General features: G+C 51.6%; 1 protein-coding gene across 1 annotated transcript in view; it reads right to left on the bottom strand.

The window, feature by feature from the left end:
- CCDC93 (CCC complex scaffolding subunit CCDC93) overlaps window positions 1-27,667 on the bottom strand; it is a 118,171-nt gene that overhangs the window by 34,196 nt on the left and 56,308 nt on the right. Inside the window, exons 8-18 of the mRNA XM_073563824.1 lie at window positions 15,867-15,903; window positions 9,988-10,071; window positions 7,894-7,944; window positions 7,621-7,707; window positions 7,423-7,539; window positions 4,577-4,639; window positions 4,364-4,437; window positions 4,139-4,220; window positions 3,993-4,064; window positions 3,837-3,908; window positions 328-436 (exon numbers count right to left, since the gene is read on the bottom strand). Of these exons, the coding sequence (XP_073419925.1) occupies window positions 328-436; window positions 3,837-3,908; window positions 3,993-4,064; window positions 4,139-4,220; window positions 4,364-4,437; window positions 4,577-4,639; window positions 7,423-7,539; window positions 7,621-7,707; window positions 7,894-7,944; window positions 9,988-10,071; window positions 15,867-15,903 (848 nt within the window). The remainder of the gene's footprint in view (window positions 1-327; window positions 437-3,836; window positions 3,909-3,992; window positions 4,065-4,138; window positions 4,221-4,363; window positions 4,438-4,576; window positions 4,640-7,422; window positions 7,540-7,620; window positions 7,708-7,893; window positions 7,945-9,987; window positions 10,072-15,866; window positions 15,904-27,667) is intronic.

Consider the following 27,667-nt stretch of genomic DNA (forward strand, 5'->3'; position numbering starts at 1 on the left):
GAGCGGGGGAAAGATAGAGATATGCTGCACCGGACTTGTGTACAGGACCTGTGCTGTGAGGGGAGAGGCGATGCTGCAGGATCCAGCCGGTGTACGAGCCTTGGATTGGAGACTGCAGCATCACCTCCCTCCTCCCCTCCCCTCACAGCAGATTGACAGGACTAAGGCTGCAGGCTCCCAGAAGAAGAGGGAAACCGCAGGTGCAGAAATCTGAGAATACAGCGCAGTTCTGACATCATAGCAGGATGACCCCGCCACATGGAGAAGAACGTCACCTCCGGTAAGTGGTAAGGCCACCGGAACTGCTGCCATGTAACATAAAACTACCTTGTCCATAGAGCTCGATAAACCTCTTCTGATATTGCGTCAGCTCCGCGCGACTTGGAACCTCGTCTATTTTGCGCTGTAGAATAGCGATTTCCCGATTCCTTCGAGCCTGAGGACAATGAAGAGAATAAATTATCATACAAATATAGGAGACAGCAGGGACCGTCGGCGACTGGAGAGCGAGCCTCACACTGCTGCGCCTGGCGAACCTCAAGCGGTCACGAGTCAGACGCACTGGTGGTCCCGGCTGGCGGTAGCCTCTCAGGCTAAGTTTACACGTAGCGGAATTCCCGCAGAAGTTACAGCGAGAATCCTGGAATTCCATTCCGCGGGAAAATCGCATTTTAAATTCCCGCGATTTTCCTGCGGAAAAACTAGCGATTTGCAAGCGCAATTAGCCTGCAGAATGCTAGCGTTTTCCAAGTGATCTGTAGCATCGCTTGGAGAACTGATTGACAGGTTGGTCACACTCAGGGGTGGATTAAGGGTAGCCAGGGCCCGGGGCAGTTCAGACTCTGTGGGCCCCCCTCGTCACGTGACGGGGGTCACGAATCGTAGAGCCACACTCTACATAGAGAATAATGGGGCCTCCAGCACCGACCTCCACCAGCAGAGCCACACTCCACAGAGAATAATGGGGCCTCCAGCACCGACCTCCACCTGCAGAGCCCCACTCCACATAGAGAATAATGGAGCCTCCAGCACCGACCTCCACCCGCAGAGCCACACTCCACATAGAGAATAATGGGGCCTCCAGCACCGACCTCCACCTGCAGAGCCCCACTCCACATAGAGAATAATGGGGCCTCCAGCACCGACCTCCACCCGCAGAGCCACACTCCACAGAGAATAATGGAGCCTCCAGCACCGACCTCCACCTGCAGAGCCCCACTCCACATAGAGAATAATGGAGCCTCCAGCACTGACCTCCACCCGCAGAGCCGCACTCCACATAGAGAATAATGGAGCCTCCAGCACCGACCTCCACCCGCAGAGCCGCACTCCACAGAGAATAATGGAGCCTCCAGCACCGACCTCCACCCGCAGAGCCAAACTCCACAGAGAATAATGGAGCCTCCAGCACCGACCTCCACCTGCAGAGCCCCACTCCACATAGAGAATAATGGAGCCTCCAGCACCGACCTCCACCCGCAGAGCCACACTCCACATAGAGAATAATGGAGCCTCCAGCACCGACCTCCACCCGCAGAGCCGCACTCCACATAGAGAATAATGGAGCCTCCAGCACCGACCTCCACCCGCAGAGCCACACTCCACATAGAGAATAATGGAGCCTCCAGCACCGACCTCCACCTGCAGAGCCGCACTCCACATAGAGAATAATGGGGCCTCCAGCACCGACCTCCACCCGCAGAGCCACACTCCACATAGAGAATAATGGAGCCTCCAGCACCGACCTCCACCCGCAGAGCCGCACTCCACATACATGGCTCCTCTCAGTGCTCTGTGCTGTGCGCACAGGACCTGTGATGAGGTCACAGGAGGGGAGGAGACAGGGGTCACATGATCGGGGGCCCTGACACCTTCCCTCCTGTGATCTCATCACAAGCCTTTGCACGCTACTTGTAGATGCTGCTGGTAGCAGAGCACATAATGCCGCCCCCACGGTCACTCACTTTTAGGTGGGGAGAAGATGGAGTGCCATTGCAGCAGCCAGCAGGAATGTGGTGGGGGCCCCCTTAGAAGCTCTTGTGGTGGGGGCCCCGGGGCTGAAGCCCCGCCTGCCCTGCCTATAATCCGGCCCTGCGCGGTGGCGGATTATAATGGGGCAATTTACTGGCCTGGGCTGTGGGCCCCTTAACCCCACTGGGCCCGGGGCAACTGCCCAAATTGACCTCATTATAATCCGCCACTGGTCACACTCATCATACATAGTGTTTGACAAGTGTGACCAACTTTTTACTACTGAGGCGGCCTATGCAGCATCAATAGTAAAAGATAGGATGTAAAAAAATGAAAAAAAATATTGTTATTCTCGCCTTCCCGCCTCTCTCCACGCTCCCGGCATATTCCGATCCCGGTAATCCTTTGCGAGAATGACCGCGAGACGTCACGCTCCCGCGTGAGAATAACATTTTTTATTTTAATTCTATTTTTTATTATAATTCTATCAGAGCCCGGAGGACAGTCTCCTCTCCTCCAGACCGTGGGAACCATCCGCACATGTTCTGCTTACTTTTCGCATGGTGTGCACAGCCACATGCAGAACGCAGAACAATGCACTCCTATGTGGGCGGAATCACCGCGATTCCGCTAAATTAATGAGCATGCTGCGTTTATTACCGCGAAGCGATTCCGCAGTGGGAAAATCCACAGCATTAGCACAGCATTGCGGAATCCCATAGGAATGCATGGGATGCTGTTTTTTGCGTTTTCACGGCAAAATCGCGCATTTAAAACCCGCTACGTGTGAACATAGCCTCACTGTTCCCAACTACAGACTTGTCAGAAAAGGAAGCTGCAGATGTCGCGCCCTGAAAACCCACCCTGAGAGACAACTGGCAGAGGAGTCACAGGAGGTCCCCAAGGTCGCTGTGAAAACTGCACAATTTCTATAATTTTAGGTTTTAATACAGATTATTTGTAAAGATATAAAAAAAACTGCAAAATTAAAAATGAAAAATAAAATTTCTACACAAAAATTGATTTAATCAATAGGTCATTTCGGATGATGTCTGCCCAACAGAAAGAAAAAAAAACAGCCAGGTGACAGTCAAGACCGAGGGGCAGGGGACATCCCCCCACGACAGACCGGGGCTAGAGACCACAGGGGACATCCCCCCACGATAGACCGAGAGCAGAGACCACAGGGGACATACCCCCCACGACAGACCGGGGGCAGAGACCGCAGGGGACATCCCCCCAACGATAGACCGAGAGCAGAGACCACAGGGGACATACCCCCCACGACAGAACGGGGGTAGAGACCGCAGGGGACATCCCTCCCACTACAGACCGACGGTAGAGTCCGCAGTGGACATCCCCCCCCCCCCACGACAGACCGGGGGTAGAGACCGCAGGGGACATCCCTCCCACTACCGAACGAGGGCAGAGACCGCAGGGGACATCCCCCCCATTGCAGGCCGAGGGCAGAGCCCGCAGGGGACACCCCCCCCCACGACAGACCGAGGGTAGAGACCGCAGGGGACATCTCTCCCACTACAGACCGAGAGCAGAGCCCGCAGGGGACACCCCCTGACAGACCGAGGGCAGAGCCCGCAGGGGACACCCCCTGACAAATCGAAGGCAGAGCCCGCAGTGGACATCCCTCCCTGTCAGACCGAGAGCAGAGCCCGTAAAGGACACCCTCGCATCCCACCACCACCTGACCGGGTGATGACAGACGCAGACAGCGGCAGATAACTGTCCGGTAAGACGATGCGTCACACAGTAGCAGGGATTCTCCACAGCCGGTCCCTTGGGAGCCCTACTAACAATGGGGTGACCAGCAGAGCGGCACATCCCGGCAGGGTCCGGCAAACACTCACAAGCAGGAGCCGGATCTTCTGCAGCTTCTCACGCTCCGCTCTGTGCTGCTGCTCAAACAACGATGATCTCCCCTGAAAACAGAAGAAAAAGACGACCTAAAGAGCAGCGGAGGCCAGAGAGCAAGGTGCTGCTCATCACCCCAGCCAGCTCCGTACCTTCTCCTCTACGCTCTCCACAAGCTCAGCCTTGAGGGTGTCAATGTTCTCCTGCAGACTGGTCACCTCCTCCTGTAGATGGCAGGAGGTGGATTACAAGTGACTGTGGCACTGGTACACATGGGACATAGTGTGTGGAGACTCACCCGGCAATGAGCCCGGAACTTCAGCTCCTGAGACTTCAGAGACTCATTCAGAGCCACCAGCGCACGCAGCTCCTGCAGAATGCTGGACACAAGGACATCAGAGAGCGCAGCACCAACACAAGGACAAACACGCTGTCCCACCCCAATAACCCTCTATCCGTGACATCACCCCTGAACTCTCCCCCGCTATGACATCAAAAGACGCATACAAGAGACGCCCCCTACCTCGGATCTGCTGTGCATTCCTCCTTCTCCAGCTGCGACATCTCCGCATCTAACTTCTCGCTGAAACTTGTAACCTGTAGGAGGAAACAAAAAAAAAAAAAATCAGGCAACAAGGACCACAGTCCGCCGGAAGAGGAAGATAGCGGAGCAGGGCCAGGACAAAGTAGTTGGGGGTGGGAGCGGACAGAGTAGTCGGGGTTCCTATGCGCTCACCTCTGATCGCTTCTTCTTTGCCTTTTCATGCTCCACCATCAGCTCTGAGGATTTATCCTTCAACTGAAATGTGAGAGATGACTGGAATATAAGAAACTGCAGCGTCATGGGCTCACAAATGCAACAAGGCGGCCACTGAGGAGTCCGGGGGAAACAGCACCACGCGGTCACAAGAGCAACAAGACGGCCACGGAGGAGTCCAGGTGAAACAGCACCACGCGGTCACAAGAGCAACAAGGCGGCCACTGAGGAGTCCGGGGGAAACAGCACCACGCGGTCACAAGAGCAACAAGACGGCCACGGAGGAGTCCGGGGAAACACAGCACCACGCTGTCACAAGAGCAACAAGACTGCCACTGAGGAGTCCGGGGGAAACAGCACCACGCGGTCACAAGAGCAACAAGACGGCCAATGAGGAGTCCGGGGGAAACACAGCACCACGCGGTCACAAGAGCAACAAGAAGGCCACTGAGGAGTCCGGGGAAACACAGCACCACGCGGTCACAAGAGCAACAAGGCGGCCACTGAGGAGTCCGGGGGAAACAGCACCACGCGGTCACAAGAGCAACAAGACGGCCACGGAGGAGTCCGGGGAAACACAGCACCACGCTGTCACAAGAGCAACAAGACTGCCACTGAGGAGTCCGGGGGAAACAGCACCACGCGGTCACAAGAGCAACAAGACGGCCAATGAGGAGTCCAGGTGAAACAGCACCACGCAGTCACAAGAGCAACAAGACTGCCACTGAGGAGTCCGGGGAAACGCAGCACCACGCGGTCACAAGAGCAACAAGACTGCCACTGAGGAGTCCGGGGAAACGCAGCACCATGCGGTCACAAGAGCAACAAGACTGCCACTGAGGAGTCCGGGGAAACGCAGCACCACACTGTCACAAGAGCAACAAGACGGCCAATGAGGAGTCCAGGGGAAACGCAGCACCACGCAGTCACAAGAGCAACAAGACTGCCACTGAGGAGTCCGGGGGAAACACAGCACCACGCGGTCACAAGAGCAACAAGACGGCCACTGAGGAGTCCAGATGAAACAGCACCATGCAGTCACAAGAGCAACAAGACGCGGCCACTGAGGAGTCCAGGGAAAACGCAGCACCACACGGTCACAAGAGCAACAAGTCAGCCACTGAGTAGTCCAGGGAATACACAGCACCACGCGGTCACAAGAGCAACAAGACTGCCACTGAGGAGTCCGGGGGAAACACAGCACCACGCGGTCACAAGGGCAACAAGACAGCCACTGAGGAGTCCAGGGAAAACGCAGCACCACACGGTCACAAGACCAAAAAGACGGCCACTGAGGAGTCCGGGGGAAACACAGCACCACGCGGTCACAAGGGCAACAAGACGGCCAATGAGTCCAGGTGAAACAGCACCACGCAGTCACAAGAGCAACAAGACTGCCACTGAGGAGTCCGGGGAAACGCAGCACCAAGCGGTCACAGGAGCAACAAGACGGCCACGGAGGAGTCCAGGTGAAACAGCATCACGCAGTCACAAGAGCAACAAGACGGCCACTGAGGAGTCCGGGGAAACGCAGCACCAAGCGGTCACAGGAGCAACAAGACGGCCACTGAGGAGTCTGGGGAAAACACAGCACCACGCGGTCACAAGAGCACCACGACGGCCACTGAGGAGTCCAGGGGAAACGCAGCACCAAGCGGTCACAAGGGCAACAAGACGGCCACTGAGGAGTCCGGGGGGAACGCAGCACCACGCGGTCACAAGAGCACCACGATGGCCACTGAGGAGTCCAGGGGGAACGCAGCACCACGCGGTCACAGGAGCAACAAGATGGCCAATGAGGAGTCCGGGGGGAACGCAGCACCACGCGGTCACAAGGGCAACAAGACGGCCACTGAGGAGTCCGGGGAAAACGCAGCACCACGCGGTCACAAGGGCAACAAGACGGCCACTGAGGAGTCCGGGGGAAACACAGCACCCACGCGGTCACAAGAGCAACAAGACAGCCACTGAGAAGTCCAGGGAAAACACAGCACCACGCGGTCACAAGAGCAACAAGACGACCACTGAGGAGTCCAGGGAAAACGCAGCACCACGCGGTCACAAGGGCAACAAGACAGCCACTGAGAAGTCCAGGGGAAACACAGCACCACGCGGTCACAGGAGCAACAAGACGGCCACTGAGGAGTCAGGGGGAAACACAGCACCACGCGGTCACAGAAGCAACAAGACGACCACTGAGGAGTCCAGGGAAAACACAGCAGCACGCGGTCACAAGAGCAACAAGACGGCCACTGAGGAGTCCAGGGAAAACGCAGCACCACGCGGTCACAAGGGCAACAAGACTGCCACTGAGAAGTCCAGGGGAAACGCAGCACCACACAGTCACAGGACCAACAAGACAGCCACTGAGGAGTCCGGGGGAAATGCAGCATGACAAGGTCACAGGAGCAACAAGATGGCCACTGAGGAGTCCGGGGGGAACGCAGCACCACGCGGTCACAAGAGCAACAAGACGGCCACTGAGGAGTCCAGGGGAAACGCAGCACCACGCGGTCACAGGAGCAACAAGATGGCCAATGAGGAGTCCGGGGGTAACGCAGCACCACACAGTCACAGGACCAACAAGACTGCCACTGAGGAGTCCAGGGGAAATGCAGACACTCACGGTTATGAACGCTCCGTCAGATCATGTCTAAGTCTACTGCACCATGATATGGGTTTGTCTGCTCCACCATGAAGCGTGAACCAGCCTGGATGTCAGAGTGACCTCACTGTAACAGCACTGTACCCGTACAGCAGCCTCACCGATGATTTCAGGAATTGGGGACTCTGGACATAAGGCATCTTGCGACCATAACTCACACCTGTTTCAGGACCTTCATCTTCTGGTTGATCTGTTTGCTGAGAGACGCCACGTTCCTGCGATGCTCCTGCATCGGCCCCATGTGCTCCGGCCGCTCCTCTGCGCTAAGCTCTGATTGCTGAAGGATACAGAGAGCCAGACTCAATGCTGCGACCGGGTGACGGCCAAGCAAAAAAAACAAAAAAAAATAAGGACCGACCTTCTCCGCGTATTCGGATGCCATCTGCTTTATCTCATGTGACTGTAACCCCACAATCTGCCCAACCATGCTGGCTGTTAGCCGACCCTGAAAGGACAAATGTCATACTATAATTACATGGGGCTTCCTGATAGTCGGCTCCTCCATCAACATAACCACATCCCTCACTGTAACACCACCCCCGAGCAGTGCAGACAGGTAGCGTAGTACTCAGTGTAGCACTGCACACGGCAGCACTGGGCTCATCTCTCGTAGGCTCGGCACAGCACTCACCTCCTCTAGGTCCATGGCCGCCATCCTCGTCATTAGTTTCCTGATACGAAGCTTTTCCACAGCAAAACAAGAACATTGTTAGATCAGGCAGAGATCATCTGACGACCCCACACACACACCCACCGCCCTCTCTGCACCACGTTCATCCTTTCACCTGCACTGAGTGAAGGAATCATCTCCCAACAACCTCTTCATTGTCCCGTTATCAGCCACCCGACCCTCACCGAACCAAGGCGGCTGCTGTCAGCCACCGGACAACCACCGAACCAAGGCGGCTGCTGTCAGCCACCAGACAACCACCGAACCAAGGCGGCTGCTGTCAGCCACCAGACAACCACCGAACCAAGGCGGCTGCTGTCAGCCACCGGACAACCAACGAACCAAGGCGGCTGCTGTCAGCCACCGGACAACCACCGAACCAAGGCGGCTGCTGTCAGCCACCGGACAACCACCGAACCAAGGCGGCTGCTGTCAGCCACCGGACAACCACCGAACCAAGGCGGCTGCTGTCAGCGACCAGACCATCACCGATCCAGAGTGGCTGTCGTCAGTGACCAGACCCTCACCGAACCAGGGTGGCTGTTGTCAGCGACCAGACCCCCACCGATCTAAGGCAGCTGCTGTCAGCGACCCGACCCCCACCGATCCAAGGCGGCTGCTGTCAGCCACCGGACAACCACCGATCCAGGGTGGCTGTCGTCAGCGACCAGACCATCACCGATCCAGGGTGGCTGTCGTCAGCGACCAGACCCTTACCGAACCAGGGTGGCTACTGTCAGCGACCAGACCCTACCACTCCAGGGTGGCTGTCGTCAGCGACCAGACCCCCCACTGAACCAGGGTGGCTGCTGTCAGCAACTGGACCCTACCGATACAGGGTGGCTGTTGCCAGCAAATGGACCCCCACCGAAGCAGGGTGGCTGCTATCACTGACCGGACCCCGCCGATCCAGGGTGGGACACGTTTATTTCTGCTCTCCTCATTTAAGCATGGAGAAGAGATGTCACATCTACTGAGAGATGCTGTAATACAGCGGACAATATGAAAGAAGGCTTCCTGGAAGAGGTCTTTAGCCTTAAAGACAAATCCCAGTATGGAGAGAGCAGACCCAGAATAATCAGATAAGCAAATCATGATATGGATATTATGAAGAAACCAGATTGTATCTTAATTTCCCAGACAACCTGATCTCCCTCTCAGTGGAGGCCACACGTTATAGCCTCCAAAAAGATCCACAGTCCGATCCTCAACACATCAGCAGTTACCTACAGTCCCATTTAGGGGATGTGAAGAAACCAGATTGTATTTTAATTTCTCAGACAACCATGGTTTTGCAAACCAAGAAGAATTGACTTTATATCCGTATATTGGCTTGTGGAGTTAAGTGTTTAATTCTGGGGGTTCAAGAAGACAGTCTTGTGAGGAGCTGATGTACCATATAACATAGTGTGTAAGTCTGTAATAGTGACTGTACATGGTGTGTGTCTATCTCTCCTTATTGTCTGCTGATATGCTAATTGACATTGTATTCTGGAAACAGTTTGTGACATTGAGAGCTGATAGGGAAAGGCTGTGAGGGTGGCCTGAAGGACACTGGGTAAGTCTAAAAGTAGATCACCTGTCTCGGGTATAAAAGAGACTTCTTTTCTTCTGGTTGGTGTCACTCTTCAGGGTCTCAGCTCAGGGTACATCAGTCCCAGCTGAAAACACAGGACTGCTCTCGGTTATCTCCCTACGCTTGTCGATACCTCCTCTCTGTGTATCACAGGTGGGATAGTGACCCTGGGAGCTCTGATATATCATCTACCATTACCCCTGTGAGTCAGCGGAAGGGTGAGACCCTGTAATGTCATCATCTTGGGGTAATTGCTGGGATTGTTCTGTTTGCTATTGGGTGTTGTGGTTCAATAAAGTGTTGCCGCATTGTGTTACCCTAACCCTGTGTTGTCTGTGTAGTGTTCTGCCCACGGGGAGATAGAGCGGGCGATCAGTGGGATGAGCCCTGGTCCATGCAGTCTTTCTAAAGGCAGCCGGGCCAGTGGACGAGAGCACCCACTCACCCAGTTTCTCCACACATATAAAATAATCTCCTACCTCCTCCTGCACCTGAAGCTCCTCTTCCTCCTTTCGTTCCCGTGTAACCAATCCAGATGTGACCGGGATCTTCTGATCGTCCCACTGAGACAAAGAGGAGGGAATAGATACCACGCCATGATGTTACCTCTGTATAATATAACTGATATCTGGGGAGCGGCGATGTCACCTCTGTATAATATAACTGATATCTGGAGAGCGGCGATGTCTCCTCTGTATAATATAACTGATATCTGGGGAGCGGCGATGTCTCCTCTGTATAATATAACTGATATCTGGGGAGCGGCGATGTCTCCTCTGTATAATATAACTGATATCTGGAGAGCGGTGATGTCTCCTCTGTATAATATAACTGATATCTGGGGAGCGGTGATGTCTCCTCTGTATAATATAACTGATATCTGGAGAGCGGTGATGTCTCCTCTGTATAATATAACTGATATCTGGGGAGCGGTGATTTCTCCTCTGTATAATATAACTGATATCTGGAGAGCGGTGATGTCTCCTCTGTATAATATAACTGATATCTGGGGAGCGGCGATGTCTCCTCTGTATAATATAACTGATATCTGGGGAGCGGTGATGTCTCCTCTGTATAATATAACTGATATCTGGGGAGCGGTGATGTCTCCTCTGTATAATATAACTGATATCTGGGGAGCGGTGATGTCTCCTCTGTATAATATAACTGATATCTGGGGAGCGGCGATGTCTCCTCTGTATAATATAACTGATATCTGGGGAGCGGTGATGTCTCCTCTGTATAATATAACTGATATCTGGGGAGCGGTGATGTCTCCTCTGTATAATATAACTGATATCTGGGGAGCGGTGATGTCTCCTCTGTATAATATAACTGATATCTGGAGAGCGGTGATGTCACCTCTGTATAATATAACTGATATCTGGGGAGCGGTGATGTCTCCTCTGTATAATATAACTGATATCTGGGGAGCGGCGATGTCTCCTCTGTATAATATAACTGATATCTGGGGAGCGGCGATGTCTCCTCTGTATAATATAATATAACTGATATCTGGGGAGTGGTGATGTCTCCTCTGTATAATATAACTGATATCTGGGGAGCGGTGATGTCTCCTCTGTATAATATAACTGATATCTGGGGAGCGGCGATGTCTCCTCTGTATAATATAACTGATATCTGGGGAGCGGTGATGTCTCCTCTGTATAATATAACTGATATCTGGGGAGCGGTGATGTCTCCTCTGTATAATATAACTGATATCTGGGGAGCGGTGATGTCTCCTCTGTATAATATAACTGATATCTGGAGAGCGGTGATGTCACCTCTGTATAATATAACTGATATCTGGGGAGCGGTGATGTCTCCTCTGTATAATATAACTGATATCTGGGGAGCGGTGATGTCTCCTCTGTATAATATAACTGATATCTGGGGAGCGGTGATGTCACCTCTGTATAATATAACTGATATCTGGGGAGCGGTGATGTCACCTCTGTATAATATAACTGATATCTGGGGAGCGGTGATGTCTCCTCTGTATAATATAACTGATATCTGGGGAGCGGTGATGTCACCTCTGTATAATATAACTGATATCTGGGGAGCGGTGATGTCTCCTCTGTATAATATAACTGATATCTGGAGAGCGGTGATGTCTCCTCTGTATAATATAACTGATATCTGGAGAGCGGTGATGTCTCCTCTGTATAATATAACTGATATCTGGGGAGCGGTGATGTCTCCTCTGTGTATAATATAACTGATATCTGGGGAGCGGTGATGTCTCCTCTGTATAATATAACTGATATCTGGGGAGCGGTGATGTCTCCTCTGTATAATATAACTGATATCTGGGGAGCGGCGATGTCTCCTCTGTATAATATAACTGATATCTGGGGAGCGGCGATGTCTCCTCTGTATAATATAATATAACTGATATCTGGGGAGTGGTGATGTCTCCTCTGTATAATATAACTGATATCTGGGGAGCGGTGATGTCACCTCTGTATAATATAACTGATATCTGGAGAGCGGCGATGTCTCCTCTGTATAATATAACTGATATCTGGGGAGCGGTGATGTCTCCTCTGTATAATATAACTGATATCTGGAGAGCGGTGATGTCACCTCTGTATAATATAACTGATATCTGGAGAGCGGCGATGTCTCCTCTGTATAATATAACTGATATCTGGGGAGCGGTGATGTCTCCTCTGTATAATATAACTGATATCTGGGGAGCGGGGATGTCTCCTCTGTATAATATAACTGATATCTGGGGAGCGGCGATGTCTCCTCTGTATAATATAACTGATATCTGGAGAGCGGTGATGTCTCCTCTGTATAATATAACTGATATCTGGGGAGCGGTGATGTCTCCTCTGTATAATATAACTGATATCTGGGGAGCGGCGATGTCTCCTCTGTATAATATAACTGATATCTGGGGAGCGGTGATGTCTCCTCTGTATAATATAACTGATATCTGGGGAGCGGTGATGTCTCCTCTGTATAATATAACTGATATCTGGGGAGCGGTGATGTCACCTCTGTATAATATAACTGATATCTGGGGAGCGGTGATGTCTCCTCTGTATAATATAACTGATATCTGGAGAGCGGTGATGTCACCTCTGTATAATATAACTGATATCTGGGGAGCGGTGATGTCTCCTCTGTATAATATAACTGATATCTGGGGAGCGGTGATGTCTCCTCTGTATAATATAACTGATATCTGGGGAGCGGTGATGTCTCCTCTGTATAATATAACTGATATGTGGAGAGCGGTGATGTCTCCTCTGTATAATATAACTGATATCTGGAGAGCGGTGATGTCTCCTCTGTATAATATAACTGATATCTGGGGAGCAGTGATGTCTCCTCTGTATAATATAACTGATATCTGGGGAGCGGTGATGTCTCCTCTGTATAATATAACTGATATCTGGGGAGCGGTGATGTCTCCTCTGTATAATATAACTGATATCTGGGGAGCGGTGATGTCACCTCTGTATAATATAACTGATATCTGGGGAGCGGTGATGTCTCCTCTGTATAATATAACTGATATCTGGGGAGCGGTGATGTCTCCTCTGTATAATATAACTGATATCTGGGGAGCGGTGATGTCTCCTCTGTATAATATAACTGATATCTGGGGAGCGGCGATGTCTCCTCTGTATAATATAACTGATATCTGGGGAGCGGTGATGTCTCCTCTGTATAATATAACTGATATCTGGGGAGCGGTGATGTCTCCTCTGTATAATATAACTGATATCTGGGGAGCGGTGATGTCTCCTCTGTATAATATAACTGATATCTGGGGAGCGGCGATGTCTCCTCTGTATAATATAACTGATATCTGGGGAGCGGCGATGTCACCTCTGTCTAATATAACTGATATCTGGGGAGCGGCGATGTCACCTCTGTATAATATAACTGATATCTGGAGAGCGGTGATGTCTCCTCTGTATAATATAACTGATATCTGGGGAGCGGTGATGTCTCCTCTGTATAATATAACTGATATCTGGGGAGCGGTGATGTCTCCTCTGTATAATATAACTGATATCTGGAGAGCGGTGATGTCTCCTCTGTATAATATAACTGATATCTGGGGAGCGGTGATGTCACCTCTGTATAATATAACTGATATCTGGGGAGCGGTGATGTCTCCTCTGTATAATATAACTGATATCTGGAGAGCGGTGATGTCTCCTCTGTATAATATAACTGATATCTGGGGAGCGGTGATGTCTCCTCTGTATAATATAACTGATATCTGGGGAGCGGTGATGTCTCCTCTGTATAATATAACTGATATCTGGGGAGCGGCGATGTCACCTCTGTATAATATAACTGATATCTGGGGAGCGGTGATGTCTCCTCTGTATAATATAACTGATATCTGGGGAGCGGCGATGTCTCCTCTGTATAATATAACTGATATCTGGGGAGCGGTGATGTCTCCTCTGTATAATATAACTGATATCTGGGGAGCGGTGATGTCTCCTCTGTATAATATAACTGATATCTGGGGAGCGGTGATGTCTCCTCTGTATAATATAACTGATATCTGGGGAGCGGCGATGTCACCTCTGTATAATATAACTGATATCTGGGGAGCGGTGATGTCTCCTCTGTATAATATAACTGATATCTGGAGAGCGGTGATGTCTCCTCTGTATAATATAACTGATATCTGGGGAGCGGTGATGTCTCCTCTGTATAATATAACTGATATCTGGGGAGCGGTGATGTCTCCTCTGTATAATATAACTGATATCTGGGGAGCGGTGATGTCTCCTCTGTATAATATAACTGATATCTGGAGAGCGGTGATGTCTCCTCTGTATAATATAACTGATATCTGGGGAGCGGTGATGTCTCCTCTGTATAATATAACTGATATCTGGGGAGCGGCGATGTCACCTCTGTATAATATAACTGATATCTGGGGAGCGGTGATGTCTCCTCTGTATAATATAACTGATATCTGGAGAGCGGTGATGTCTCCTCTGTATAATATAACTGATATCTGGGGAGCGGTGATGTCTCCTCTGTATAATATAACTGATATCTGGGGAGCGGTGATGTCTCCTCTGTATAATATAACTGATATCTGGGGAGCGGTGATGTCTCCTCTGTATAATATAACTGATATCTGGAGAGCGGTGATGTCTCCTCTGTATAATATAACTGATATCTGGGGAGCGGTGATGTCTCCTCTGTATAATATAACTGATATCTGGGGAGCGGCGATGTCACCTCTGTATAATATAACTGATATCTGGGGAGCGGTGATGTCTCCTCTGTATAATATAACTGATATCTGGGGAGCGGTGATGTCTCCTCTGTATAATATAACTGATATCTGGGGAGCGGTGATGTCTCCTCTGTATAATATAACTGATATCTGGGGAGCGGCGATGTCACCTCTGTATAATATAACTGATATCTGGGGAGCGGTGATGTCTCCTCTGTATAATATAACTGATATCTGGAGAGCGGTGATGTCTCCTCTGTATAATATAACTGATATCTGGGGAGCGGCGATGTCTCCTCTGTATAATATAACTGATATCTGGGGAGCGGTGATGTCTCCTCTGTATAATATAACTGATATCTGGGGAGCGGTGATGTCACCTCTGTATAATATAACTGATATCTGGGGAGCGGTGATGTCTCCTCTGTATAATATAACTGATATCTGGGGAGCGGTGATGTCTCCTCTGTATAATATAACTGATATCTGGGGAGCGGTGATGTCTCCTCTGTATAATATAACTGATATCTGGGGAGCGGCGATGTCTCCTCTGTATAATATAACTGATATCTGGGGAGCGGTGATGTCTCCTCTGTATAATATAACTGATATCTGGGGAGCGGTGATGTCTCCTCTGTATAATATAACTGATATCTGGGGAGCGGCGATGTCTCCTCTGTATAATATAACTGATATCTGGGGAGCGGTGATGTCACCTCTGTATAATATAACTGATATCTGGGGAGCGGTGATGTCTCCTCTGTATAATATAACTGATATCTGGGGAGCGGCGATGTCTCCTCTGTATAATATAACTGATATCTGGGGAGTGGTGATGTCTCCTCTGTATAATATAACTGATATCTGGGGAGCGGTGATGTCACCTCTGTCTAATATAACTGATATCTGGGGAGCGGTGATGTCTCCTCTGTATAATATAACTGATATCTGGAGAGCGGTGATGTCACCTCTGTCTAATATAACTGATATCTGGGGAGCGGCGATGTCTCCTCTGTCTAATATAACTGATATCTGGGGAGCGGCGATGTCACCTCTGTATAATATATCACCGCTGTGTATTGCTGATACCGCTAGTTATTACATGACAGGTATTGGCCGAACCTTCTCCATCTTTCCAGATTTGCCGATTTCATATCTCCTGGGAAAAAATAATAAAAAAAAAAAAAAAAGAAATTAGAGAGATGTTATTGATCACAAGGAAACTGCTTCAGGTCTACCACAGACGGCGTCCTCCGAAGCGTCCGATACCAGATCTTCATTCCACCATATAACGGCAGCAGCGACGTCTCCACCGTCATTTCCTACACACACCCTGACACACACCCTTACAGGCCCCGTAAAAGACGCTTATACACACACCCTGACACACACCCTTACAGGCCCCGTACAGAGACGCTTATACACACACCCTGACACACACCCTTACAGGCCCCGTAAAAGACGCTTATACACACACCCTGACACACACCCTTACAGGCCCCGTACAGAGACGCTTATACACACACCCTGACACACACCCTTACAGGCCCCGTAAAAGACGCTTATACACACACCCTGACACACAGACCCTTACAGGCCCCGTACAGAGACGCTTATACACACACCCTGACACACCCTTACAGGCCCCGTACACAGACGCTTATACACACACCCTGACACACAGACCCTTACAGGCCCCGTACACAGACGCTTATACACACACCCTGACACACAGACCCTTACAGGCCCCGTACACAGACGCTTATACACACACCCTGACACACAGACCCTTACAGGCCCCGTACACAGACGCTTATACACACACCCTGACACACAGACCCTTACAGGCCCCGTAGAAAGACGCTTATACACAGACCCTGACACAGACCCTTACAGGCCCAGTAGAAAGACGCTTATACACAGACCCTGACACACAGACCCTTACAGGCCCCGTAGAAAGACGCTTATACACACACCCTGACACACAGACCCTTACAGGCCCCGTACAGAGACGCTTATACACACACCCTGACACACACCCTTACAGGCCCCATACACAGACTCTTATACACACACCCTGACACACACCCTTACAGGCCCCGTACAGAGACGCTTATACACACACCCTGACACAGACCCTTACAGGCCCCGTACAGAGACGCTTATACACACACCCTGACACACAGACCCTTACAGGCCCCGTAGAAAGACGCTTATACACACAGACCCTTACAGGCCCCATACACAGACGCTTATACACACACCCTGACACACAGACCCTTACAGGCCCCGTAGAAAGACGCTTATACACACACCCTGACACACAGACCCTTACAGGCCCCATACACAGACGCTTATACACACACCCTGACACACAGACCCTTACAGGCCCCGTAGAAAGACGCTTATACACAGACCCTGACACACAGAGCCTTACAGGCCCCGTAGAAAGACGCTTATACACACACCCTGACACACAGACCCTTACAGGCCCCGTACACAGACGCTTATACACACACCCTGACACACACCCTTACAGGCCCCATACACAGACGCTTATACACACACCCTGACACACAGACCCTTACAGGCCCCGTACAGAGACGCTTATACACACACCCTGACACACACCCTTACAGGCCCCATACACAGACGCTTATACACACACCCTGACACACACCCTTACAGGCCCCGTACACAGACGCTTATACACAGACCCTTACAGGCCCCGTAGAAAGACGCTTATACACACACCCTGACACAGACCCTTACAGGCCCCGTACAGAGACTCTTATACACACACCCTGACACACACCCTTACAGGCCCCATACACAGACGCTTATACACACACCCTGACACACAGACCCTTACAGGCCCCGTACAGAGACGCTTATACACACACCCTGACACACACCCTTACAGGCCCCATACACAGACGCTTATACACACACCCTGACACACACCCTTACAGGCCCCGTACACAGACGCTTATACACACACCCTGACACACACCCTTACAGGCCCCGTACACAGACGATTATACACACACCCTGACACACACCCTTACAGGCCCCATACACAGACGCTTATACACACACCCTGACACACACCCTTACAGGCCCCGTACACAGACGCTTATACACACCCTGACACACACCCTTACAGGCCCCGTACACAGACGCTTATACACACCCTGACACACACACCCTTACAGGCCCTGTACTTTCTTACGTATCATGGTCTATACATAGTTTTACTCTTGGGTGTGCGCTTTTTTGTGCATGGATCTTTTTCTCTATTTGTTCCAGGTTAGGAGAGCGTCTGCGCAGCGAGGGGACGATGTCTGCCACAGTAGAACAGACGGGTGGAAACGTCGCTGCGGCCGTGATCTGGAGGAAGGACGGACTGGTATCGAACACTTCGCATAACACCATGGAGTTCTGTGGATCTTACAAGGAGTGGATCCCTCAGGTGAAGTGGGTGAAATACAGTGAGTACGGAAAGTATTCACACCCCTTTACATTTTTCACTCTGTTTCATTGCGGCTATTCGGTAAATTCAGAAAAGTTAATTTTTTTTTCTCACTAATGTGCACTCTGAACCCCATTTGGACTGAAAAAACAGAAATGTACTTATTTTTGCAAATTTATTAAAAAAAAACCTGAAATCTCCCATGGTCATAAGTATTCAGCCCCTTTGCTCAGACACACATATGTAAGTCCCACGCTGTCCATTTCCTTGCGATCCTCCTTGAGATGGTTCTACTCCTTCATTGGAGTCCAGCTGTGTGTAATTACACTGATAGGACTGGATTTGTAAAGGCGCACACCTGTCTATATAAAGGGGGTTTTACACATAGCGATATCGCTAGCAATATCGCTACAACGTCACTGATTTTGTGACGTAGCAGCGATATCGCTATGTGTGATACTTACCTCCGACCGGCTCCCCCGCTGTCCATCGCTGATCGCGCGAGATCGGGCGGCTCCATTTCTCGTCATCCGCTTCCTGCTGGGCTTCCTGCTGTGTGAGACGAGCGACGCTGGACGCGGGCGGGAGGACATCAGGATCGCTGTGTGTGAAAGGTGAGTATCGTCCGCTGCTGCATCGCTGTGAGATCTTTCTGTGTGAAAGCTCACTAGCGATCATTTAGCGATGCACCAGCGATCCTGACCGGGTCGGATCGCCGGTCGGATCACTAAATGTAAAAGGGCCTTAAGACCTCATAGCTCACAGTGCATGTCACACCAAATGAGAATCATGAGGCCAAAGGAACTGGCCAAGGAGCTCAGAGACAGAATTGTGGCAAGGCACAGATCTGGCCAAGGTTACAAAAGAATCTCTGCAGTAGTCAAGGTTCCTAAGAGCTCAGTGGCCTCCATAATCCTTAAATGGAAGAAGTTTGGGACCAGCAGAAGTCTTCTTAGACCTGGCCATCCAGCCAAACTGAGCAATCGTGGGAGAAGAGCCTTGGTGAGAGAGGTAAAGAAGAACCCCAAGATCACTATGGCTGAGCTCCACAGATGCAGTAGGGAGATGAGAGAAAGTTCTACAAAGTGAACTATAGCTGCAGCCCAGGAGGCCTGGCATGTGAGGAGAAAAAGAAGAGATTAGCTCCGGGAGACAAAACCTGAAGAGACTCCACTGGGCCCCGAAAAACTCTAAAATCAGCAATATCATCCTCCTCTGAGCTCCTGCACTCACCGGTGTGCAGCAGATCCTGATTCATGGCCTGGGGAGCCGCTGGGAGGCAGCACCACCTGGGGAGCCGCTGGGAGGCAGCACCGCCTGGGGAGCCGCTGGGAGGCAACACTGTTGTGAGCTCATTTTCTCGTTCACCTTTGATGTCCGATGAACTCCCTCTGCTGGTGAAAGGTGGTGAAACTGATTTGGATGGGAGAAACCTGTCACCTGAACAGGTGGATTGCGATTGGACATCCGGAATCTCTGAGTGGATATAAGGTAGCCGACGCCCTGTAGGGTTGCTGGTGATTTCTCTGCTCTGAGCTCTGGCCTCCAGTTCAGTTCCTGTCTTCTAAAGCTAAGTTTTGCTCTGTTATTGTTCCATGAGATTTTGTCTGATTTGCTTAGTTTTGTGTTCTGCCAGCCCCGGCTGGGGCTCTGCTGAATTTCCATTTTTGTCCCTGATCGGTTAAATCTCTTTTGCTCTGTCTTCAGAATATATCGGAGTGCTGATATAGGGATTTTGAAGTCTAGTGACTTCAGGGCCGTTTTTCTTATCAGACGTGTTGGGACATTTTTGGTAGGGTTTTTGCGGATTGCAGCCAGCATCTTTTCTGTCCTTTCCTATCTAGTTAGTTGGGCCCCATCGTTTGCTCTGCCTGTCTTTCTGTCTGTGTTTGTGTTTTCATCTGTTTTCACCGACAATACATGTTGGGGGCTGTCTATTGCTTTGGGGTCTGCTCTGGGGCAGTTTAGATTTCCCCTTTCTTTCTTTAGGCTTATTTAGTTCTCTGGCTGTGAAGAGGCGTCTAGGACCACCGTAGGAACGCTCCACGGCTACTGTTAGTTGTTGTGAATAGGATCAGGGGTCTGCAATCCGCTAGCTACCAACCTCTCCGGTTTTCTGGACTTAGCTTGCATTTTTGTTTTTTCCACCTCCGGTGACTCATTCATAACACAGCACCGCCTGGGGAGCCGCTGGGAGGCAGCACCGCCTGGGGTGCTGCTAGGAGGCAGCACCGCCTGGGAAGCTGCTAGGAGGCAGCATGAGTCAGCTGCAGGAGCAGAAACATGGATTTTTGTGAGTACTCCCCGTAAAATCCTTTTCTCAGAGACGCTCATTGGGGGACACAGGTACTGTGGGTGTAAGCTACCGCCATCTGGAGGCTGACACTAGGCAAACACAAGGTTAGCTCCTCCTCCACCATATACACCCTCGCCCTGATTGCGGGCGGAAACCAGTTTAGTGCAAAAGCAGTAGGAGAACAATTACAATCAGCCTTAATGCAGAAAAACAATATGCCTGGCAAAGGACCAACCTGACATTCACAAAAGAACATATAATTAAATAAACGAGAGCCAACTTGGCTAACAGGGTGGGTGCTGTGTCCCCCAATGAGCGGTTCGGAGAAAAGGATTTTACGGTGAGTACTCACAAAAATCCATGTTTCTCCTTCGTGTCATTGGGGGACACAGGTACTGTGGGACGTCCTAAAGCAGTCCCTGGGTGGGAGATTGACTCAACGATCCAAGCTGCATGCACCTCTTCGTTCAAAGGTGCGCCACTGCTGCTTGGAGAATCCTTCTACCCAGGCTCACATCCGCCGAAGTCTGAGTATGGATACTGTAATGTTTAGTAAATGTGTGCAGGCTGGACCAGGTCGCTGCCTTGCATACCTGTTCCTCCGAAGCACCCAAGAGGCGCCCATTGCCCGAGTAGAGTGCGCTTTGATCCCTGATGGAACTGGCGCACCTAATGCAATAGGCCTCCTGAATAGTTAAACGGATCCATCTGGCTATGGTCGCTTTTGAGGCCGCGAGTCCCCTCCTGCGCCCCTCAGGGAGCACGAACAGCGTATCCATCTGGCGAAAAGGTGCCGTCCACGACACGTACCTCCTGAGTGCTCTCACGAGGTCTAAGGTGTGAAGAGCTTTCTCCACGCGATGCACCGGTGCCGGATAGAACGAAGGCAAGACAATATCCTCATTGATGTGAAAAGAGGACACCACCTTCGGAAGAAAGGGGGGAGATGGTCTAAGCACCACTTATCCTTGTGGAAAGCGAGAAAAGGTGCTCGGCAAGACAGAGCCGCCAACTCTGAGACTCGCCTAACGGAGGTAATGGCTACCAAGAATACCACCTTCCAAGAGAGGAACGATAAGGAAATATGCTGTAGCAGCTCAAAAGGCGATTCATGCAGAACACTCAGGACCAGGTTAAGGTCCCAGGTGCCCATCGGCACCTTATAGGGAGGTACTAGATGAGAGACTCCCTGGATGAAAGTCTTTACCTGCATATTAGTAGCAATCTTTCGCTGGAAAAGGACGGACAACGCCGATATCTGTCTCCTAAGGGAGCTTGGGGCCAGCCCCGAGTCTAGGCCTGAGTGAAGAAAGGCCAAGATGTTGGGAATAGAGAATGTCAGGGGCGAAAGACCCCGCTCTCGATACCAAGTGAAGAAAACTTTCCAGGTGTGGTTGTAAATTCTCGCCGAGGTCGGTTTCCTGGCGCTAACCATTGTGGCGACCACCTTACACTCAAAACCTGCTTGAGTTAGAATCCAAGATTCAATGGCTATGCCGTCATACACAGGGCCCCTGAGTTCAGGTGGAAGATCGGTCCCTGGTGCAATAGAGATCTGGGCGCTCTGTCAGTCGCCATGGGACGTCGGTGAGCAGCCGCACAAGATCTGCGTACCACGCCCGTCGGGGCCAGTCTGGTGCCAGCAGAATTGCTGGGACCCCCTCTGCTTTGATCTTCCTGACGACTCTCGGAAGCAATGACAATGGGGGAAATAGGTATGGAAGGCGAAACTAGTTCCATGGTTGGACCAACGCATCCACCCCAAACGCTTGTGGGTCTCGTGACCGAGCGACGAACACAGGCACCTTGGCGTTCATCCTGGACGCCATCAGATCCTCATCCGGTGTTCTGCACCGTTGGCAAATTTGCTGGAAGACCTCGGGGTGCAGGGCCCATTCCCCAGCCACGACCTCTTGTCGGCTGAGGAAGTCCGCTGCCCAATTTTCTATGCCTGGGATGTAAACTGCCGAAATTACCGACTGGTTCTTCTCGGCCCAATGAAGCACATATGTGCTATCTTGCGCATGGTTGCCCTGCTGCTTTTGCCCCCTTGATGATTTACATAAGCCACCGCTGTGGCATTGTCTGACTGTATCCGAATAGGCCGTCCTGCTAGGAGGTGCTGGAAATGCTGCAGCGCCTGCCAGATCGCTCGTATTTCCAACAAGTTGATCGGGAGACTAGCTTCCTGTTGCGACAACCGGCCCTGGGCCGTGTGGTGGCGAAAAACTGCTCCCCAGCCGAGGAGACTTGACGTCGGTCGTGACCACTAGCCAGTGGTCTGGGGGAAACGGTTTTCCCTGAAGAAGGGAGGATCTGGTCGTCCACCACTCTAGCGATTGCCTGACCTGAGAGGATAGCCGGCACCGCTGATCGAGAGTGAACGGGTTCTTGTCCCATGCTGACAAGAGAGCGTGCTGTAGGGGTCGAAGATGAAATTGAGCAAATGGAATTGTTTTGAGGGAGAATTACCAACCCTTGGGAAGTATCGAAGACCATTCCTAGAAAAGCAATCCTCCGAGCTGGGACCAGAGATGATTTCTTCCTGTTGACCAACCAACCTAAGCGGGAGAGTGCATCCAGTGTAATGCTGACATTCTCCTTGCATGGCCGAAATGAGGGACCCTTCATCAAGAGGTTGTCTAAGTATGGCAAGACGACTATGCCCCGCGAGTGTAAGACGGCCATCATGACCGCCATTACCTTTGTGAACACTCTGGGTGCGGTGGCTATCCCGAATGGGAGTGCTGCGAATTGAAAGTGTCGACCATTGATGGTGAACCGAAGAAAGTTTTGATGCGGAGGAAAGATGGGAACGTGCAGGTAGGCATCCTGGATGTCGATCGAGGCTAAGTACTCTCCCTGCTCCATGGCTGATAACAGAATGGAGAGATTCCATCCTGAAATGTTTGACTCTGATGAACCTGTTTAGGAGCTTTAGGTCCAAAACCAGTCTGACTGTCCCGTCCTTTTTGGGGACCACGAACAGATTGGAATAAAAACCCTGAGCTTTTTCATGCTCTGGTACGGGAACAATGACTCCATTGTTTTGGAGTGAATTGATGGCCCCTAGCAGCGCTTTGGCCCGGGGCTCCACCCTGGGAAGTCGGGAGAGGAAAAACCGTGTTGAAGGGTACCTGATGAACTCTATTTTGTACCCAAAAGTCACCAGTTCCACCACCCATAAGTCGTGTGCTAACTCGGCCCAGATATGGCGAAACAAGAGCAGGCGGCCGCCCACCCTGCTGCTGTCGCCTACCAAGGGCTCCGAGTCATTTGGCTGAGGGTCTCTGGGCCCTGGCTCCTCTCGACCTGGACTGGCGAGCGCGCATCCTTCCCACCGGAATGTGTCTATATGAGACCTGTCGCTCCCTATCCTGGTTGGAGCGAGGTGGGCCGGCCGAACTGGCTGCTGCCATCCATCTGGTGTTGCGGAAGGCTCGAAAACGTGTCGGGACCCGGCGAAAAGGCTGTTTCGCCTTTTGCTGCGGGAGGAAGCTGCTTTTCCCTCCTGTCGCATCGGAGATGAGCCGATCCAACTTCTCACCGAACAGGCGGCCTCCCTGATAGGGCAAGGAAGTCAAGGACTTCTTGGAAATTGAATCGGCTCGCCAAGTTCACCTCCTCCTTCAAAGACTGACCATGACATCATGGCCTTGGCTACCCACGTCGCCGCGAACGAAGGGGCGAGCGCCGAACCTGATGCCTCAAAAACTGATCGCGCCAAGCCCTCTATGAGCCGATCCGTGGGGTCCTTAATGGACGAGCCGCTAGGCACCGACAACAAGGACTTCGAGGCCAGGCGCGACACTGGCGCGTCCACCACTGGGGATTCCGCCCATTTCTTACAGAGTTCCGGGGCAAATGGGTATCTTGCCTCTATAGACTTCTGGCCCGAGAAGCGCTTGTCTGGGCGTTCTCTGTGGCGCTGCACTATATCCTCAAATTCTGGGTGAGTGCCAAATACTCTTTGCGGGTGATTGGCCCGCTTAAAGGCTACCTTATGGCTCACGGCCAAGGTAGCATCCTCTTCAATCCCCAGGGTTTGTTTGATTGACAGCTTCAATGAGGCTGTCCACTGTCTCCCGGCATCCCGGGGTATCTAGATCAAGTGGCTCGTCTGAGTCACGATCTAAACTCTGCCCGCTCCCTGGTGAAGGGGAGCGTGATGCTGAACTCCCCGATGCCGAGGCACCGGATAGGCCAGGAGACCTCGTACGGGTTTGTTTCCTTCGCCTGTGTCTGGCATGGGAACGGCCCCTGCAGGCCGAATGTTCCTGTGAGGTGGAGGACCCTTCCCAGATAAGCGAGCCACTATCCTTGCCTCCCTTTGGGGCGTGAAGGGACTCGATCGCCTTTGTAAGCGAGGCCATAGACTGGGACAATGATAGCGCCCATTCCGGAGGATTCGGCTCTCTGGATTCAGTCGCCGAGGGGAGTCGCAGGCCTCGCACACTTTGGCGCTCTGCGCTCGTGGAAACGGGGCCTTACAAGAAGTGCATGCAGCGTAGAGTAAAGTGTGCGTCTTCCCTCTCCCGGCCATATTGTGCCTGCCAGGCGTTTTATATATCCAAAAAATAAAAAAAAATTTTTTTTTTTTTTTCTTCTGTCTCAATGCGAGGGAGGGGAGGCCCCCTTGCTGTTTTAGCAGCCTCCGCAGCGAAGCTGCACTCACCCGACCTGCGTCCCCCGACTGCGCGCCCGACCTCCTGCACCTCCGTGGGGCAAACCGACCTCTTTTCTGGTCGCGGCCTACCCCGCACTGAAGCCGGGACCTGGATTTATCCAGCGCCCGCCCAGGCTCCAAGGGGCGGGCCGCCGGAAGTGACGCTGCGCGCCGAGGGCGGTACTTCCGCCGTGGCCTAACACCGGCCAAAAGCCAGGGGCTAAATTTCTCTCCACCGCCCGCGGCCTAACACTGGCCAAAAACCGGGGGGCTCAATTTTTCTCCAACGCCCGCAGCGCCGCAACGGCGACAGTGCCGCGCCGCAGCGGTGATGACAGCAAAAAAAAAACGCCGCTACTCTTCCTACTATGGACACGAGGAGGGCCTTAGGGAGACGCACACCGCTGCCCAGGAGCCCCCTGCACGCCTGTACCTTAAATGCGGCTGTCCACTTAACTCCAGGTAGGCCCTTCAGGGCGAACAACAAACCAGGGAGCGGGGGGTGGTGTGGGGATCCTGGACGGCGCAGGCACCCTAACTCCGTCCAGCTTCAGCCGAGGAAAGGGACCGTCCGCCTCCTTGCAGCACCTTCGTTTTGCGTTGGTGGAGCAGTGGGGGCCGCTCGGACCGTCTTGTGCCTCTGAATAGCCCATGGTTTCTCTACCTAGGGGTGGTCAGGGCTAGGTCCGGCATCATGTCCCACGTCGCGGGAAAGGATACATGGAGGGCCACTCGCACGTGCTCGCCCGTTGTTAGTTTGGGGAAATCGGACCCTTTCAATAGGATCCGTTGCCCCTGTCTAATCTTCATGGACAAAAAAAGTCTGGAGAATAAGGACCAGACGTGTGCCTCCATAGACACCAAGCAAAAAACTGGTTTCCGCCCGCATTCAGGGCGAGGGTGTATACGGCGGTGGAGGAGCTAACCTTGTGTTGTTGCCTAGTGTTAGCCTCCAGATGGCGGTAGCATACACCCACAGTACCTGTGTCCCCCAATGAGATGAAGGAGAAAAGAGAACTCAAGATGGTGCCGGGAGGCCTTCAGGTACTTGTAGTGAAATCTTCTGCTGAAAAGGCAGCATTTACACTGGCCAGCTATGCCAGGACATCCAGAGGGGCTTCTGTCATGAATGAAGGCATGAAAGGACTGGCTAATGGTTTCTCTTATCTCAGGGCAGTGTGAGGAACCTATAGATAGTCACCTGCAGTCTCAGCCAGAGGTTACCCCTTTCAGGGCTTTTTCAGCCCAGCAGACAGATGTATATCTATGGCTGCTATACAGCATGGATCTGCTCTGTCCTCACTTAGTGACCAGATGGGTGAGATTACAGAACTTTCCTATGTGAGACAGGGGCTGCAAAAAGTAAAAGATCGCACTCCAGCATCTGACGGGAGAATTAGTGACCTGGAGGATAAAGAGCCTCAACTTATCAGTGACAACCGCAGACATGATCGACAGATCTGGGCCGTGCTGGCTAAAACACACGATTTGGAGAGCAGACTTAGGCAGAATAACATAAGGGTAATTGGCAACCCTGAAAAAATGGAGAACAACCACCCTACTGATTATTTTGAGAAATGGGAGCTCTCCCTGTTTGGGTCAGAACACCTGACCCCTTTGTTTGGAGAGGGCGCATAGGGTACCGATCCGGCCATGACCACCAGGAGCACCTCCACGCCCAGTCCTCATCAAATAGCTTTGTTACAAGGACCGTGACAACATCCTTACGGCAGCTCGTGATAAAGGGGACATATCCGGCAATGGCCAAAGGATGTCCTCCTTCCCAGACTACTCCATTCAAGTGTCAACGCAGAGCACAATTTGTGGATGTGAAACGTCGTCTGCGCCAGCTACACCCTGCTATAATAGCAATGGAAGCTTCAGGATGCGAAGAGTGATTGTGTGGAAGAATGGGTCAAAAGCCACCTGAGCAATGCCTGCGACTAGTTTCTCTATGCAGGAGGTGTCGTGAAGTTTCATCACATGTCGGCAACGTGTCCAGTATCATTACACATGATGTATGGACACCTCCGGTGATTTCTGTCCTGTGTAGATTGGATGGTTGTTCCAGTCATCTGGGGAGAATTTCATGTCAATATCACCTTTACCAATAGATTTACTGAGAACATTGGTAAAGTATTTAGTTATTATTGATGAGAACTAGGGCTCGTTACTCAAGTTTGCCGAGGGCGCTCGGGCATGCGCCGAGCTGTGTCATGCGCTGTATATTTATGCCTCGTGGGCTGCCAATTTCTAGTACGTTTATATTACAGACGTCTTTATAACATGGGGACCTGGCGAGATGACAGTACAGACAGTACAGATACACGGCTAAGGGAGTAAAAGAAAAAACGCCCCAGACGAGTCGCTATCCGCCATCATGTGTCCTAAATCATAATACGGTTATTTCTAGAGCGCCAACATATTCCGTAGTGCTGTACAATAAGCGCAGACATGTACAGATGATGGAGACATCACATCGTTCACCA

This window comes from Dendrobates tinctorius, unplaced genomic scaffold (assembly GCF_039654945.1).
Source record: "Dendrobates tinctorius isolate UK_male_01 unplaced genomic scaffold, ASM3965494v1 ptg000403l, whole genome shotgun sequence".
NCBI lineage: Eukaryota > Metazoa > Chordata > Amphibia > Anura > Dendrobatidae > Dendrobates > Dendrobates tinctorius.